General features: G+C 45.4%; 1 protein-coding gene across 1 annotated transcript in view; it reads left to right on the top strand.

Annotated features, from left to right (window-relative positions):
* The window catches only part of LOC125464851 (nuclear GTPase SLIP-GC-like), a 105,497-nt gene that overhangs the window by 72,272 nt on the left and 20,389 nt on the right, over positions 1-12,836 (top strand). Inside the window, 2 exon segments of the mRNA XM_059654230.1 lie at positions 3,314-3,481; positions 8,069-8,229. Coding sequence (XP_059510213.1) covers positions 3,314-3,481; positions 8,069-8,229 — 329 coding nt within the window.

The raw sequence follows: 12,836 nt of genomic DNA, 5'->3' as shown, positions 1-12,836 counted from the left end.
ACCGGCCCTGCACAAAGCCACTCTGACTGTCCCTAATTAGGCCACACTTCCTAAGCAGGTAAATTCTGTCCCTAAGAATTCTCTCCAATAACTTCCCAAACACCGATGTGAGATTCACTGGTCTATAGTTTCCTGGATTATCCCTATTTCCCTTCTTAAACAGAGGATTAACATTAGCTACTTGCCAGTGCTGCAGGACTTCAGCAGCGGCTGATGAAGATACAAAGATCTTGGTCAAGGCTCCACAATGTCCTCTCTTGCCTCTCTCATTAACCTGGGATCATACCATCAGGCCCTGGGGCCTTATCCACCTCAATGCTCTTCAAGAAATCCAACATCACTTCTTTCTTGATCTCAAAATGTCCTAGTATATTAGTATGCTGCACAGAAATCTTACAGATCCTTCTCCTGGGTGAATACCAATACAAAGTACTTACTTAAGGAGTTGTAATCGCTGTTTCCAAAATGCTCTTCCACTGAAAGGTCAGTCATGTGGCTGGGCTCATTATCCAATACAAGATCCAGCATAACCCGTGCTTTAGTTGGACTATCCACATACTGTTTCAAGAAACCCTCTTGGATGCACTTCACAAATTGTTCCCTATCTAAGCCTCTTGCTCTAATGGAGTCCCAGTCAGTATGGTGGAAGTTAAAGTCACCCACTATGACTACTGTGTTGTTATTACATCTTTAATCTGCCTACATATGTGTTCCCCAATATCTCGGTGGTTGTTCGGTGGCCTATAGTATAATCTAATCAGAATGATTGCACCCGTCTTACTTTTGAGTTCTACACATATTCCCGCATTTGATGAGCCCTCCAGAGTGTCCTCTCCAAATGTAGCTGTGACATTCTCATTGACTAGTAATGCTACTCCACACCTTGTCTAAAATAATAAAACCATAGGACGCTGAGCAGCATGTTCTGCCCCTTTCTCAACTAAGTCTCTGTAATGGCCACAACGTCGCACAACATCGCAGTCCCAAGTACTCATCAAGGCTTGAAGTTCATCTGCCTTTCCTATAATCGTTGCATTGAAATTAACACACTTCAGCCGATTAGTACCACTGTCTTGATTTGGCTGTCTCTGCCTGTATTTCTTTCTGATTTACTGGTCCTAACATCTACCTTCACCTCGATTTCTCCATTTGCTAACCTGCTGCTCTGGTTCCCAGCCCTCTGCCACTCTACCCTTCGGAGTAACACTAACGAACCTCCTTGCAAGGATATTAGTTTCCTTCACAGGTTTGGTGTAACTCATCCCTCTTGTATAGGCCACCCCTGCCTCAGAAAAGGTCCCAATGATCCAAGAACCTGAAATGCTGCCCCTGCACCAGCTTCTCAGCCATGCTTGCATCTGTCCAATCTTTCTATTCCTTGCCTCACAAGCATGTGGCACTGGTAGTGACCCAGAGATTACTACCCTCAATATCTTGCTTTTCAGCCTCTTTCCTAACTCACTGAAGCCCTACGGACTGATTGCATTGCTCTTTCTACCTACGTCATTGGCACTACTGTGCACAATGACCTCTGGTGGCTCACCCTCCTTCTTAAGAATTTCCATCAGAAACTTCCTTGACCCTGGTACAGGAGAGGCAAGACAATGTCCTGGAGTCTAGAAACACCTGTCAGTGCCTAACTAGCAACTCACCTACCACTGTCACTTGTTTGGATCTTGCCCTATCCTGCTCTGAAGCAGAGCCAGTTGTGGTGTCACAGGTCTGGCTGCGGCTGTTATTCTCCCCTAAGAGGCTATTCCCCACAACAGTATCCAAAATGGTATGCCTGTTAGAGAGGGGAATAGCCACAGGAGACTTCTGCACTACCTGCCTGCCTCTCCTCATGGTGTCCCATCTACCTGCCTGAACCTGTGGTGTGACTACCTCCCTATAATTAGTGTCCATCACACTCTCTGTGCCCTCTGTGTGCTCCTCAGTATATCCAACATTTGCTCTAACCGATTGATGTGGTCCGTGAGAAGCTACAGCCAGTCACACCTCCTGCAGATATTGTTGTCAGAGATATCTGGCAGGAGAAGCACAACATTGACCTAACAGCCATCTCTTCCCCTTTACGCTAAGTAAAATCAAAGAATCATACCTTGCCTTTATGTTGCTTGCCTTACTCACTGAAGCCCAATATTCACCTAAGCATGCATTTTTACCAACTAGCATCACAGTCTGGTTACTTAAATTACCAACACAATCTTTACAAATAGACCAAATACCCTCAAGACTACAACAAACCTAACAGCCTCTCTCAATCACGCTCTCCATTTTTTTTGGTTAGAGAAAGAAGGAAGGATGGAAACACTGCAGTAACGTAATTTTTGGGGCTTACGATTCCCTCACACTGCTGGTGTTCTTCCTCTCTCTGCTGATCAGTCTGGGTGACTGAGCTGACTTCTCCCAGAATGCATTTCTTAAATTTCAAAAATATACTTTATTCATAAAAAAAACTTCGTGTATATATACATTGACACAAAAACAGCTCAGTTCCACACAGTTGCATATCAAGCAAGCAAACAAGGCATTGAACTTTGACTCTATCCCAAAAACAAAGACCTCTTTTACTCAATACTAGTATTTACATATATCTGAGGCACTAAGAAGGTCCAAGTACTAAACAGACCCCTATTTACCTTCAACAGAAAGACATCAGATAGTGGTCTTTCCCCAGTGTGCCTTGGTGGAAACTCCCCCAACATTTAGTGTGTCCCTCACACATAGTCTTGGATGTTGGAATATGCCCAGTCTGCAAACACTTTTTCCGGGTCAGCTCTTTGTTCTGGAAGACCAACAAGGTTTGGCCAAACCAAAGAGCATTTTTCATAGGGGTGGTGGTTCTCCGGGTGCAGTTGATGTTTGTTTCGGTATGCAACCCAGGGAACAGACTGTAGAGCACAGAGTCACATGTCACTGAGCTGCTCGGGATGAACCTCGACACAAACCACTGCATCTTTCTCCAGATTTCCTTTGCAAAGGCACAATCCAGAAGGAGATGCATGACGGTCTCAACTCCCCTGTAGCTACTTTGAGGGCAGTGGGTGGTAGCGCAGGCTGACCAGGCATGCATGCGTAGATAAGTTCTTGATGATCAAGGGTTATGCGTAGAAAATGGGAGAATGGGATTGAGGAATTTATCAGCTATGAGTGAATGGCGGAGCAGACTCGATGGGCTGAACGGTCTAATTTCTGTTCCTATGTCTTATGGTCTTATGAAGGATCTCACAGGTTGTGCCCTTCTCACTACCAGCTTAGTGATTGTTGGAAAGCTCTGGTGATAAGACATTCTGCCAAATGACTTTGACAGTCTGCTCGGCGAACAACAGGATCCACCCTCTCCTTTTCTGTCAGGGTCTCATGTGCTGACCACTTCCTGATGGACTTATGGTCAAAGGTGGTTTTCTTTGCAAATTTCTCTACGAAGGACGGGCGGTACGAAACGGTCCAACTACTTGGAATGTTCTGCGACAGCAAGGCCAGTCCCATCCTTCACAACACCGGGAACAGGTAGAACCTCAGTATGTAGTGATGCTTGGTGTTTGCATATCGAAGATCTACGCAGAGTTTAATGCAGCCACATTCAAAGGTGGCCATCAGGGTGAAGGCAAAATTGGGTATGATCCCCACTCCCCCCACTTATCTAGAGTTTTATACATGGAATCCCTGCAGACCTGGTCTAATTGGGCTTCCAGGTGAAATGGAAGATGGCTCGGATGACTGAAACAGCATAGTTTTGGGGGTGGACCAAACCAGTGCCCCATACAACAACAGACAGTGCGCCTCACACCTGATGACCAGGTTTCCACCCACAATAAGTCTTTCTGCCATCCTCTATTGGATTCTCTTCGCCCTGCTTATCACTGGGGTGGGATGTTTCTTCCTCACTCTGCTGATCAGTTGTGGTGAGTGAGCCAACTTCTTTCAGAGTATTCCTCAGCGGTGTCTCTCTGCCACCTTTCCTCCACGCATCACCCACTGTGCTAACACACTTGACACAACCACAGACACACAAATCAAGATAATTGGCAGTAGAATTATACTGGAATTGAGAAGTGATTTTGTCACCTGGAAAGTAGAGGAAATCAGGCTCTCAATATTTGGAAGGGTGCTCTAGGCAAAAAACACTTGTGCATTTAAAAACCATTTAGGTACGCATTTGAGGTCTTGTAACCAAGTGTACTCTTGAGGCAAGAACTTTTGAGTGGGTCGGACTGGCAGCTAACACAGAGTGTGCTGAATAGTCTGCTCACGTGCTATTAAGTCTGAGCTTCTGACAGAATATTCAGTAAAATCCCTAGTTGACAATTCACTGCATCTGTACTGACAATAGATGTACATTGACTGCGTCCATACAGAGAACAGATGTACAGATAATATTTACAGCCATGTTTCCTCAGACCAATGAAACATAATCAGGGTGGCACAGTGGCTTGAGAGAGAGATAATGGGAACTGCAGATGCTGGAGAATTCCAAGATAATAAAATGTGAGGCTGGATGAACACAGCAGGCCAAGCAGCATCTCAGGAGCACAAAAGCTGACGTTTCGGGCCTAGACCCTTCATCAGAGAGGGGGCTGGGGAGAGGGAACTGGAATAAATAGGGAGAGAGGGGGAGGCGGACCGAAGATGGAGAGTAAAGAAGATAGGTGGAGAGAGTATAGGTGGGGAGGTAGGGAGGAGATAGGTCAGTCCAGGGAAGACGGACAGGTCAAGGAGGTGGGATGAGGTTAGTAGGTGGCTGGGGGTGCGGCTTGGGGTGGGAGGAAGGGATGGGTGAGAGGAAGAACCGGTTAGGGAGGCAGAGACAGGTTAGACTGGTTCTGGGATGCAGTGGGTGGGGGGGAAGAGCTGGGCTGGTTGTGTGGTGCAGTGGGGGGAGGGGACGAACTGGGCTGGTTTTGGGATGCAGTAGGGGAAGGGGAGATTTTGAAACTGGTGAAGTCCACATTGATACCATATGGCTGCAGGGTTCCCAGGCGGAATATGAGTTGCTGTTCCTGCAACCTTCGGGTGGCATCATTGTGGCAGTGCAGGAGGCCCATGATGGACATGTCATCTAGAGAATGGGAGGGGGAGTGGAAATGGTTTGCGACTGGGAGGTGCAGTTGTTTGTTGCGAACTGAGCGGAGGTGTTCTGCAAAGCGGTCCCCAAGCCTCCGCTTGGTTTCCCCAATGTAGAGGAAGCCGCACCGGGTACAGTGGATGCAGTATACCACATTGGCAGATGTGCAGGTGAACCTCTGCTTAATGTGGAATGTCATCTTGGGGCCTGGGATGGGGGTGAGGGAGGAGGTGTGGGGACAAGTGTAGCATTTCCTGCGGTTGCAGGGGAAGGTGCCGGGTGTGGTGGGGTTGGAGGGCAGTGTGGAGCGAACAAGGGAGTCACGGAGAGAGTGGTCTCTCCGGAAAGCAGACAGGGGAGGGGATGGAAAAATGTCTTGGGTGGTGGGGTCGGATTGTAAATGGCGGAAGTGTCGGAGGATGATGCGTTGTATCCGGAGGTTGGTAGGGTGGTGTGTGAGAACGAGGGGGATCCTCTTGGGGTGGTTGTGGCGGGGGCGGGGTGTGAGGGATGTGTTGCGGGAAATACGGGAGACGCGGTCAAGGGCGTTCTCGATCACTGTGGGGGGAAAGTTGCGGTCCTTAAAGAACTTGGACATCTGGGATGTGCGGGAGTGGAATGTCTTATCGTGGGAGCAGATGCAGCGGAGGCGGAGGAATTGGGAATAGGGGATGGAATTTTTGCAGGAGGGTGGGTGGGTGGAGGTGTATTCTAGGTAGCTGTGGGAGTCGGTGGGCTTGAAATGGACATCAGTTACAAGCTGGTTGCCTGAGATGGAGACTGAGAGGTCCAGGAAGGTGAGGGATGTGCTGGAGATGGCCCAGGTGAACTGAAGGTTGGGGTGGAAGGTGTTGGTGAAGTGGATGAACTGTTCGAGCTCCTCTGGGGAGCAAGAGGCGGCGCCGATACAGTCATCAATGTACCGGAGGAAGAGGTGGGGTTTGGGGCCTGTGTAGGTGTGGAAGAGGGACTGTTCCACGTAACCTACAAAGAGGCAGGCATAGCTGGGGCCCATGCGGGTGCCCATGGCCACCCCCTTAGTCTGTAGGAAGTGGGAGGAGTCAAAAGAGAAGTTGTTGAGTGTGAGGACGAGTTCCGCTAGGCGGATGAGAGTGTCGGTGGAGGGGGACTGGTCGGGCCTGCGGGACAGGAAGAAGCGGAGGGCCTGGAGGCCATCTCCATGTGGAATGCAGGTGTACAGGGACTGGACGTCCATGGTGAATATGAGGTGTTGGGGGCCAGGGAATTGGAAGTCCTGGAGGAGGTGGAGGGCGTGGGTGGTGTCACGGACGTAGGTGGGGAGTTCCTGGACCAAAGGGGAGAAAATGGAGTCCAGATAGGTGGAGATGAGTTCGATGGGGCAGGAGCAGGCTGAGACGATGGGCACAGTGGTTAGTGGTTGGCACTGCTGCCTCACAGCATCAGGGACCCTTGGGTGACTGTTTGTGTGGAGTTTGTACAATCTCTCCGTGACTGCGTTCGTTTCCTCCGGGTGCTCCGGTTTCCTCCCACAGTCCAAAGATTGCAGGCTAGGTGGATTGACCATGCGAAATTGTCAATTCAGGGCTGTGTTCAGGGATGTGTAGATTAGGTGACCTACAGGGGATGGGTCTGGGTGAGATGCCGTGAGGGTCGCTGTGGACTTGTTGGATCAAAGGGCCTGTTTCCACACTGGAGGGTTTCTATGATCTATGAATGATGTCACAATTCCAAGATTAACAATGCCGTTACTATTTCCAATGTAACCTTGATGCCCATTGTACCCTGAAGGTGGCGACAAAGGTGGACAGAGTGGTCAAGAAGGCATACGGGTTGCTTTTGTTCATCGGACAGGGTATTGAATACAGGAGTTGGCAGGTCATGTTACAGCTGTGTTGGACTTTGGTTCAACCACATTAGTAATACTGCGTACAGTTCTGGTTGCCACATTACCAAAAGGATGTGGATGCTTTGGAGAGAGTGCAGAAGAGGTTCACCAGGATGTTGCCTGGTATGGAGGGCGCTAGCTATGAAGAGAGGTTGAGTAGATTAGGATTATTTACATTAGAAAGACGGAGGTTGAGGGTGGACCTGATTGAGATCTACAAAATCGTGAGAGGTATAGATAGTGTGCATAGCAAGAAGCTTTTTCCCCAGAGTGGGGGACTCGATTACTAGGCGTCACTATTTCAAGGTGAGGGGAAATGTTTAAGGGAAGAATGCGCGGAAAGTTCTTTACGCAGAGGGTGGTGGGTACAGGAATGTGAACTCCGTCTTTGAGATAATCCTGCAGAATTTTGCAGGCATCCTCCAGATGTTCATTAAAGGCTTCCAATCCCTTCTGCAAACCTTTACTAATGGTGTTGAATCTGCTTTTCAGGATGTCACTCTGGAAATATGTGTAATGGCTCAGAAACCAGTCAGGTCATTGCAAATTTTGATCAACTTAATGCACAAAAATTGGCTTTAAAAGGTTTTTCCAAGATTTATCAGTTTTAGAGAATTAAAGTAGTGTCTGATAGGCAGGATCAAGTGTTGAGAGGTATTTGGGATTTGGTGCTGTGGAGTTCAGTGTGCTGAGGTTGAATTATATATACCTCTTTATTTTGGTGGAGTGATGTAAGAAGGAGCAGCATTCCCCACACTTCAGACACATAGATATACACCACTTTCTTTCTTTCTTTCAAATACAAGTCAATGATGTGTTCTCTCAGTTTTGGTATTTCTAAAAATGACACAAGAAATACAAGAGGTATTGTATTGATCACACTATCCATTTCTGTCTTGAACTTCGACATATTTCCAATTGAAAAGCTCTGACCTCTTAGTGCACACTTTTTTGCTTTCAGTTGGAATGGATACAGCCATTCCTGACATAGGACCATAAGTAGACCATTCTGTCGATTGAGCCTACCTCACCAACATAATTTAGTAACCATTAAATAAAGGGATTGTACAGCATTAGGGAAACATTGGCTTGAAAAACACTGTACATACATATTAAAATTATTGTTTTTGTAGCCAGGTGTGAAAAATTACCAAGGTTTCCACAGAACACTGAAGGCAATATGTAGGAATTATGGGGTATACAACTCAGCCAAGTTTGGGCCAATCAACATTAACTATGATCTGTCAAAGCCCCTCTACCAGAAGATTGATCAATTTTCTGAAAGAATCTTACAGTGAGTATCCTACTGTAAAATAATCAGAGGTGAGTTGTGACCCCAACCTCAGGGAATCTCTCTCCCACTGCAACTCTCTTGTACCTATCTTCTTTTCTCTCCATCTTTGGTCCGCCTCCCCCTCTCTCCCTATTTATTCCAGTTCCCTCTCCCCATCCCCCTCTCTGATGAAGGGCCTAGGCCCGAAATGTCAGCTTTTGTACTCCTGAGATGCTGCTTGACCTGCTGTGTTCATCCAGCTCCACACTTTGTTATCATTAACCATCTGGTGACTTTAAGCATCATAATTCCTTGTTTAGTAAATTCAGTTCAAAACCCAATTAGCTGATGATATTTTTAATAGTTTATTTTCACTAATGTAGAGATCTTGTCTGTGGTGCTGTCACTAACCCTGATGCTCAACAGAACAAGCTGTTGAGTCCTATACCATTTAAATAATACTCTGAATATTTTCTCTGGCTGACTCTGTGCTTCCTGAGAAGTTATAGAATGGTATTCTCCTTACATTGTTACGTTTGTGCCCTTCCCCACCACTAATGTTAGATTAACTGGCTTATTGTCCAGTCTTGAACGAAGAACTTGGATTTTTACCACTGAAGTGGGTAGTAGGAGCTGGAAAAATTCCCAGCTTTGCTGGCCTGACTCTGAAAAATATGCCCACAAAAGCAGGATCTTTGATGCTGGGGTGAGGGGTGGTTGTAAATGTGGGCTGACCTGAAAAAGACATTGTACAATGAGCAATGAGCATTCCCTAAAGTCCAATGTTCAGCACCATTCACAACCCATCAGATACTAAGGCAGTTCATGTTCAAATGTGTCAAATTCTGGACATTATCCAGGCTTAGGCTGACAAGTGGCAAGCAACATTCGCACCACGTGAGTACTAGGTAATTGCCATCTTCAATAACAGACAATCTAACCACTATCCTTTAACTTTCAATGGTGTTGTTGTGCATCCCCCCTGTCAACTTCCTAGGGATTACCATTGACCAAAAATTCAACTGGACTTGCCATATAGATATAGTAGCTACAAGAGCAAGGCAGAGTCTAGGGATCCTGTTGTGAGTCATTTACAGAATCCTTACAGTGAAAAAGCAGGCTATCTGGCCCATTACACTCGCACCAACCCTCCAAAGACCATCCCACTCAGACCCACTTCCCTATCCTTTAACCTCACAATTACTAGAGGTAATCCACCTAGCCTGTACATCCCTGGACACTACGAGCAATATAGCATGACCAGTGCATCAAACCCACACACTTTTGGACCGTGGGAGGAAACCAGAGCACCCAGGGGAAACTCTACACAGTCACCTGAGGCTAGAATTGAACCTGGGTCCCTAACGCTGTGAGGCAACAGTGTTAACTACTCAGCCACTATGCTACCTCAGTGACATTGATCTCCTGACTCCCCAAAGCCTTCCCACCATCTACAAGACAAGTCAGGAGCATGATGGAATACTCCCCACTTGCCTGGATAGGTGCAACTACAACAACACTCAAGAAGCTTGACACTGTCCAGGACAAAACACTCCACTTGATTGGCATGGAGTCCACAAGCATCTTCTCGCTCCATCACTTATGCTTAGTAACAGCTGTATGCACTAAACATTGCAGAAAATGATCAGGGCTCCTGAGACAGCCCTTCCAAACCCACAACCATTTTCACCTAGAAGGATAAGGGCAGCAGATACATGAAGACACCACCAACTGTAAGTTGCCCTCCAAACTATTCACCAATTTGACCTAAAAATATATTGCCATCCCTTCATTGATTCTGGGTCAAAATCCTGGAATTCCCTCCAAAAGGGTATTTTTGGTGTGCCTACTGCACGTGGATTGCAGCAGTTCAAGAAGACGGCTCACTAACACCTTCTCAATGGCAACTAAGGATAAGCCATAAATGGTGGCCAGCCAGTGATACTGACATTCCATGAGACAATAAAAAGAAAGGGGAGAACTGGAGAACTCTGAGGAAGGGTCGCCAGACCTGAAATGTTAACTCTGTTTTCTCCTTCGCAGATGCTGCCAGACCTGTTGAGCTTTTCCAGCAACTTTGTTTTGTTCCTGATTTACAGCATCCGCAGTTCTTTTGGTCTGTATACAATCTGTAGATGTACAGAGTTCCGAAGAAGAGTCATCAGACTTGAAACATTAGCTCTATTCCTCTCTCCACATACTGCTAGACCTGTTGAGTGCCTCAAGCACGTTCTGTTTTGATTTCAGATATAGAGAGCGTGATATTGAAAATTTGAAGCCCATTGCATAAAAAGAATAGAGTCAGCTGAGACTAGCTGCATGATAGTTGTTCACCATTACATCGTTCCCTGTGTTTTAGGTTGGTGGAAAATGTACAGTGGGGTTCCCCAGGAATCTATGTTAAAGATCCCAGCTTTCCTTGACATATTGTGACAGCACGGGGGAATTAAACACAAATTTAAAATTTACTGTTGGTTTAAAAAAAATTAAAATTATGGATTGTGAGGATTGTGATAAAGTTCACAAGGACAAGCTAGTGGAATAGGCAAATGGAATTTAATCCGTGGGAATGAAATATTTGGTGAGGATGAACAAAGAACACCAATGTAATATAAAGGGGTAAATTCTAAAGCAACAACAGGAGGAAAGGGAGCTGGTGTATATTCATTAAACATGGCTGGATTCTGGGCCTTGTGAATGGAGATCAGGAAGTTCAAAAACACCGATTTGGAATTAACTGACATATTGGTATCAATTTTTGCGTGACTGTGTAAAGTTCAATGAGGGAATTTCAAATCATGGGCTGCAACTTCTTACAGGGTCACAGAAGTCACATTTGGTGTTGTGAGCACACCCTCTGATGCACCAATGCGGTTGTATTCTACATCCTACTAATAAAGCTGAGAATATTCTATAGTTTATTAACTGCTGTCTCCATCTGTCATGCCACCTTCAATAATCTATACACATATATATCAGGAACCTCTGCTCGTGCACCCCCTTTAGAATTGTCCTCTGAATTTTATATGATCTTTCAGTGTTCTTCTGACTAAAGTGCATCACCTCATACTTCTCTACATTTGAATCTCACCTGCCACCCTTTGGCCCATTCCGCCAAGTTCTGTATTGTCTTGTTCACAGCTTACAACTCATCCAAATTTTGTGTAATCTGAAAATTTTGACGTTGTCTCCTGCACACCACAAATTAGGCCACTAATATCCCCTTAAATATTTGCTGCTGCATCTCTATTAACCTATTCTTTAACCTAAATCACCAGTTTACTTTTGCTAGCTCTGCTTTCATGTCTTCATTTTTGCCCTTGGTTAACTTCAAAGTAGTAGCCTTGGAGCCAAATTTCTCTCCCTTAAATGCGTGTAAAATTCATTCATATTATAGTCACATTTCCCAGGGTGCTTTTACTATGATGTCTGATTATGATAAATAATCCTATCTGGTCAAAACCAGGTCCAGTACAGCCTGGTTTGTGCCACAACATGCTCAGACATTCAGAGATAGTAAGAGCTGCTGATACTGGAATCTGAGATGACACAGTGTGGAGCTGGAGGAACACAGCAGACTAGGCAGCATCAGAGGAGCAGGAAAGCTGACATTTCGGGTCAAGGCCCTTCTGCAGAAATAATGTTTTTGGAACAATGAGTCCCTTCTCTAGATTACTTAGTCCAATCTGATTTTTCCAGTCTATATAAAAGGTGAATCTCTCCCTTGATAATTGTTGTACCCCTTTTGACAATCTCCCATTATTTATTCCTTGACACCTTGTCCTACATTATGGTTACTGTTAGGGGTTCTGCACATAACTACCTCAGAATGTCTCTTTCTTTACATTGTTCATTTTTCTCTAGACTGCTTCTATATCCCGGCTTCCTGCCTGTTGTGCTGATGTCATCTCCTCCACACTTGCCTAGCCTCCTGAACATCCTGAATATCACATAATCTTTAATATTGAGATCACAGTCTAGGTCACCTTACAGCCATGTCCCATGTCATGTACACTAGATCACACTTATTCATCTCAACTTATACCACAAGTTCATCTGTTTTGTTTTGACCCAGGTAATGTTTGGGTACTTGGGTTCGAATCCTGCCACGGCTGATAGTGGAATTTGAATTTGATAAATATCTGGAATTAAGAATCTAATGACCATGAACCCATTGTCAATTGTTGGAAAAAACCTTCTGGCCCTCTAATGGCTGTTATTTGAAGGAAACTGCCATCCTTACCTGGTCTGGCCTACATGTGACTCCAGACCCACAGCGATGTGGTTGACTCATAACTGCCCTCCAGGCAATTAGGGATGGACAATAAATACTGGCTTAGCCAGTGACACCCTCATCCTGTGAGCAAATAAAGAAAAAATATGAATAAAGAATATTATGTATATTCAAAATAGTGCCTTAAATTTTAATCCTTTTATTATTTTAATAACCTGTAATCTTATCTTTTGTTTTGTTCTTAGGTCTGTATTCTTCCCCACATTCTTCTGTATTCTATCCCTTCCTGCTGCTGTCTGTTAACCATCATTTCTTCCTCCTGTTGGTTTTTACCCACCTGATCCACCACATTTGGGCCCTTGCAGCCATTATTTAGTTTAAACATCCCTACATA

This window comes from Stegostoma tigrinum, chromosome 24 (genome assembly GCF_030684315.1).
Source record: "Stegostoma tigrinum isolate sSteTig4 chromosome 24, sSteTig4.hap1, whole genome shotgun sequence".
Taxonomy (NCBI): domain Eukaryota; kingdom Metazoa; phylum Chordata; class Chondrichthyes; order Orectolobiformes; family Stegostomatidae; genus Stegostoma; species Stegostoma tigrinum.
Note: the sequence above shows the minus strand (reverse complement) of the source record. Positions and strands in the feature narration are given on the sequence as shown.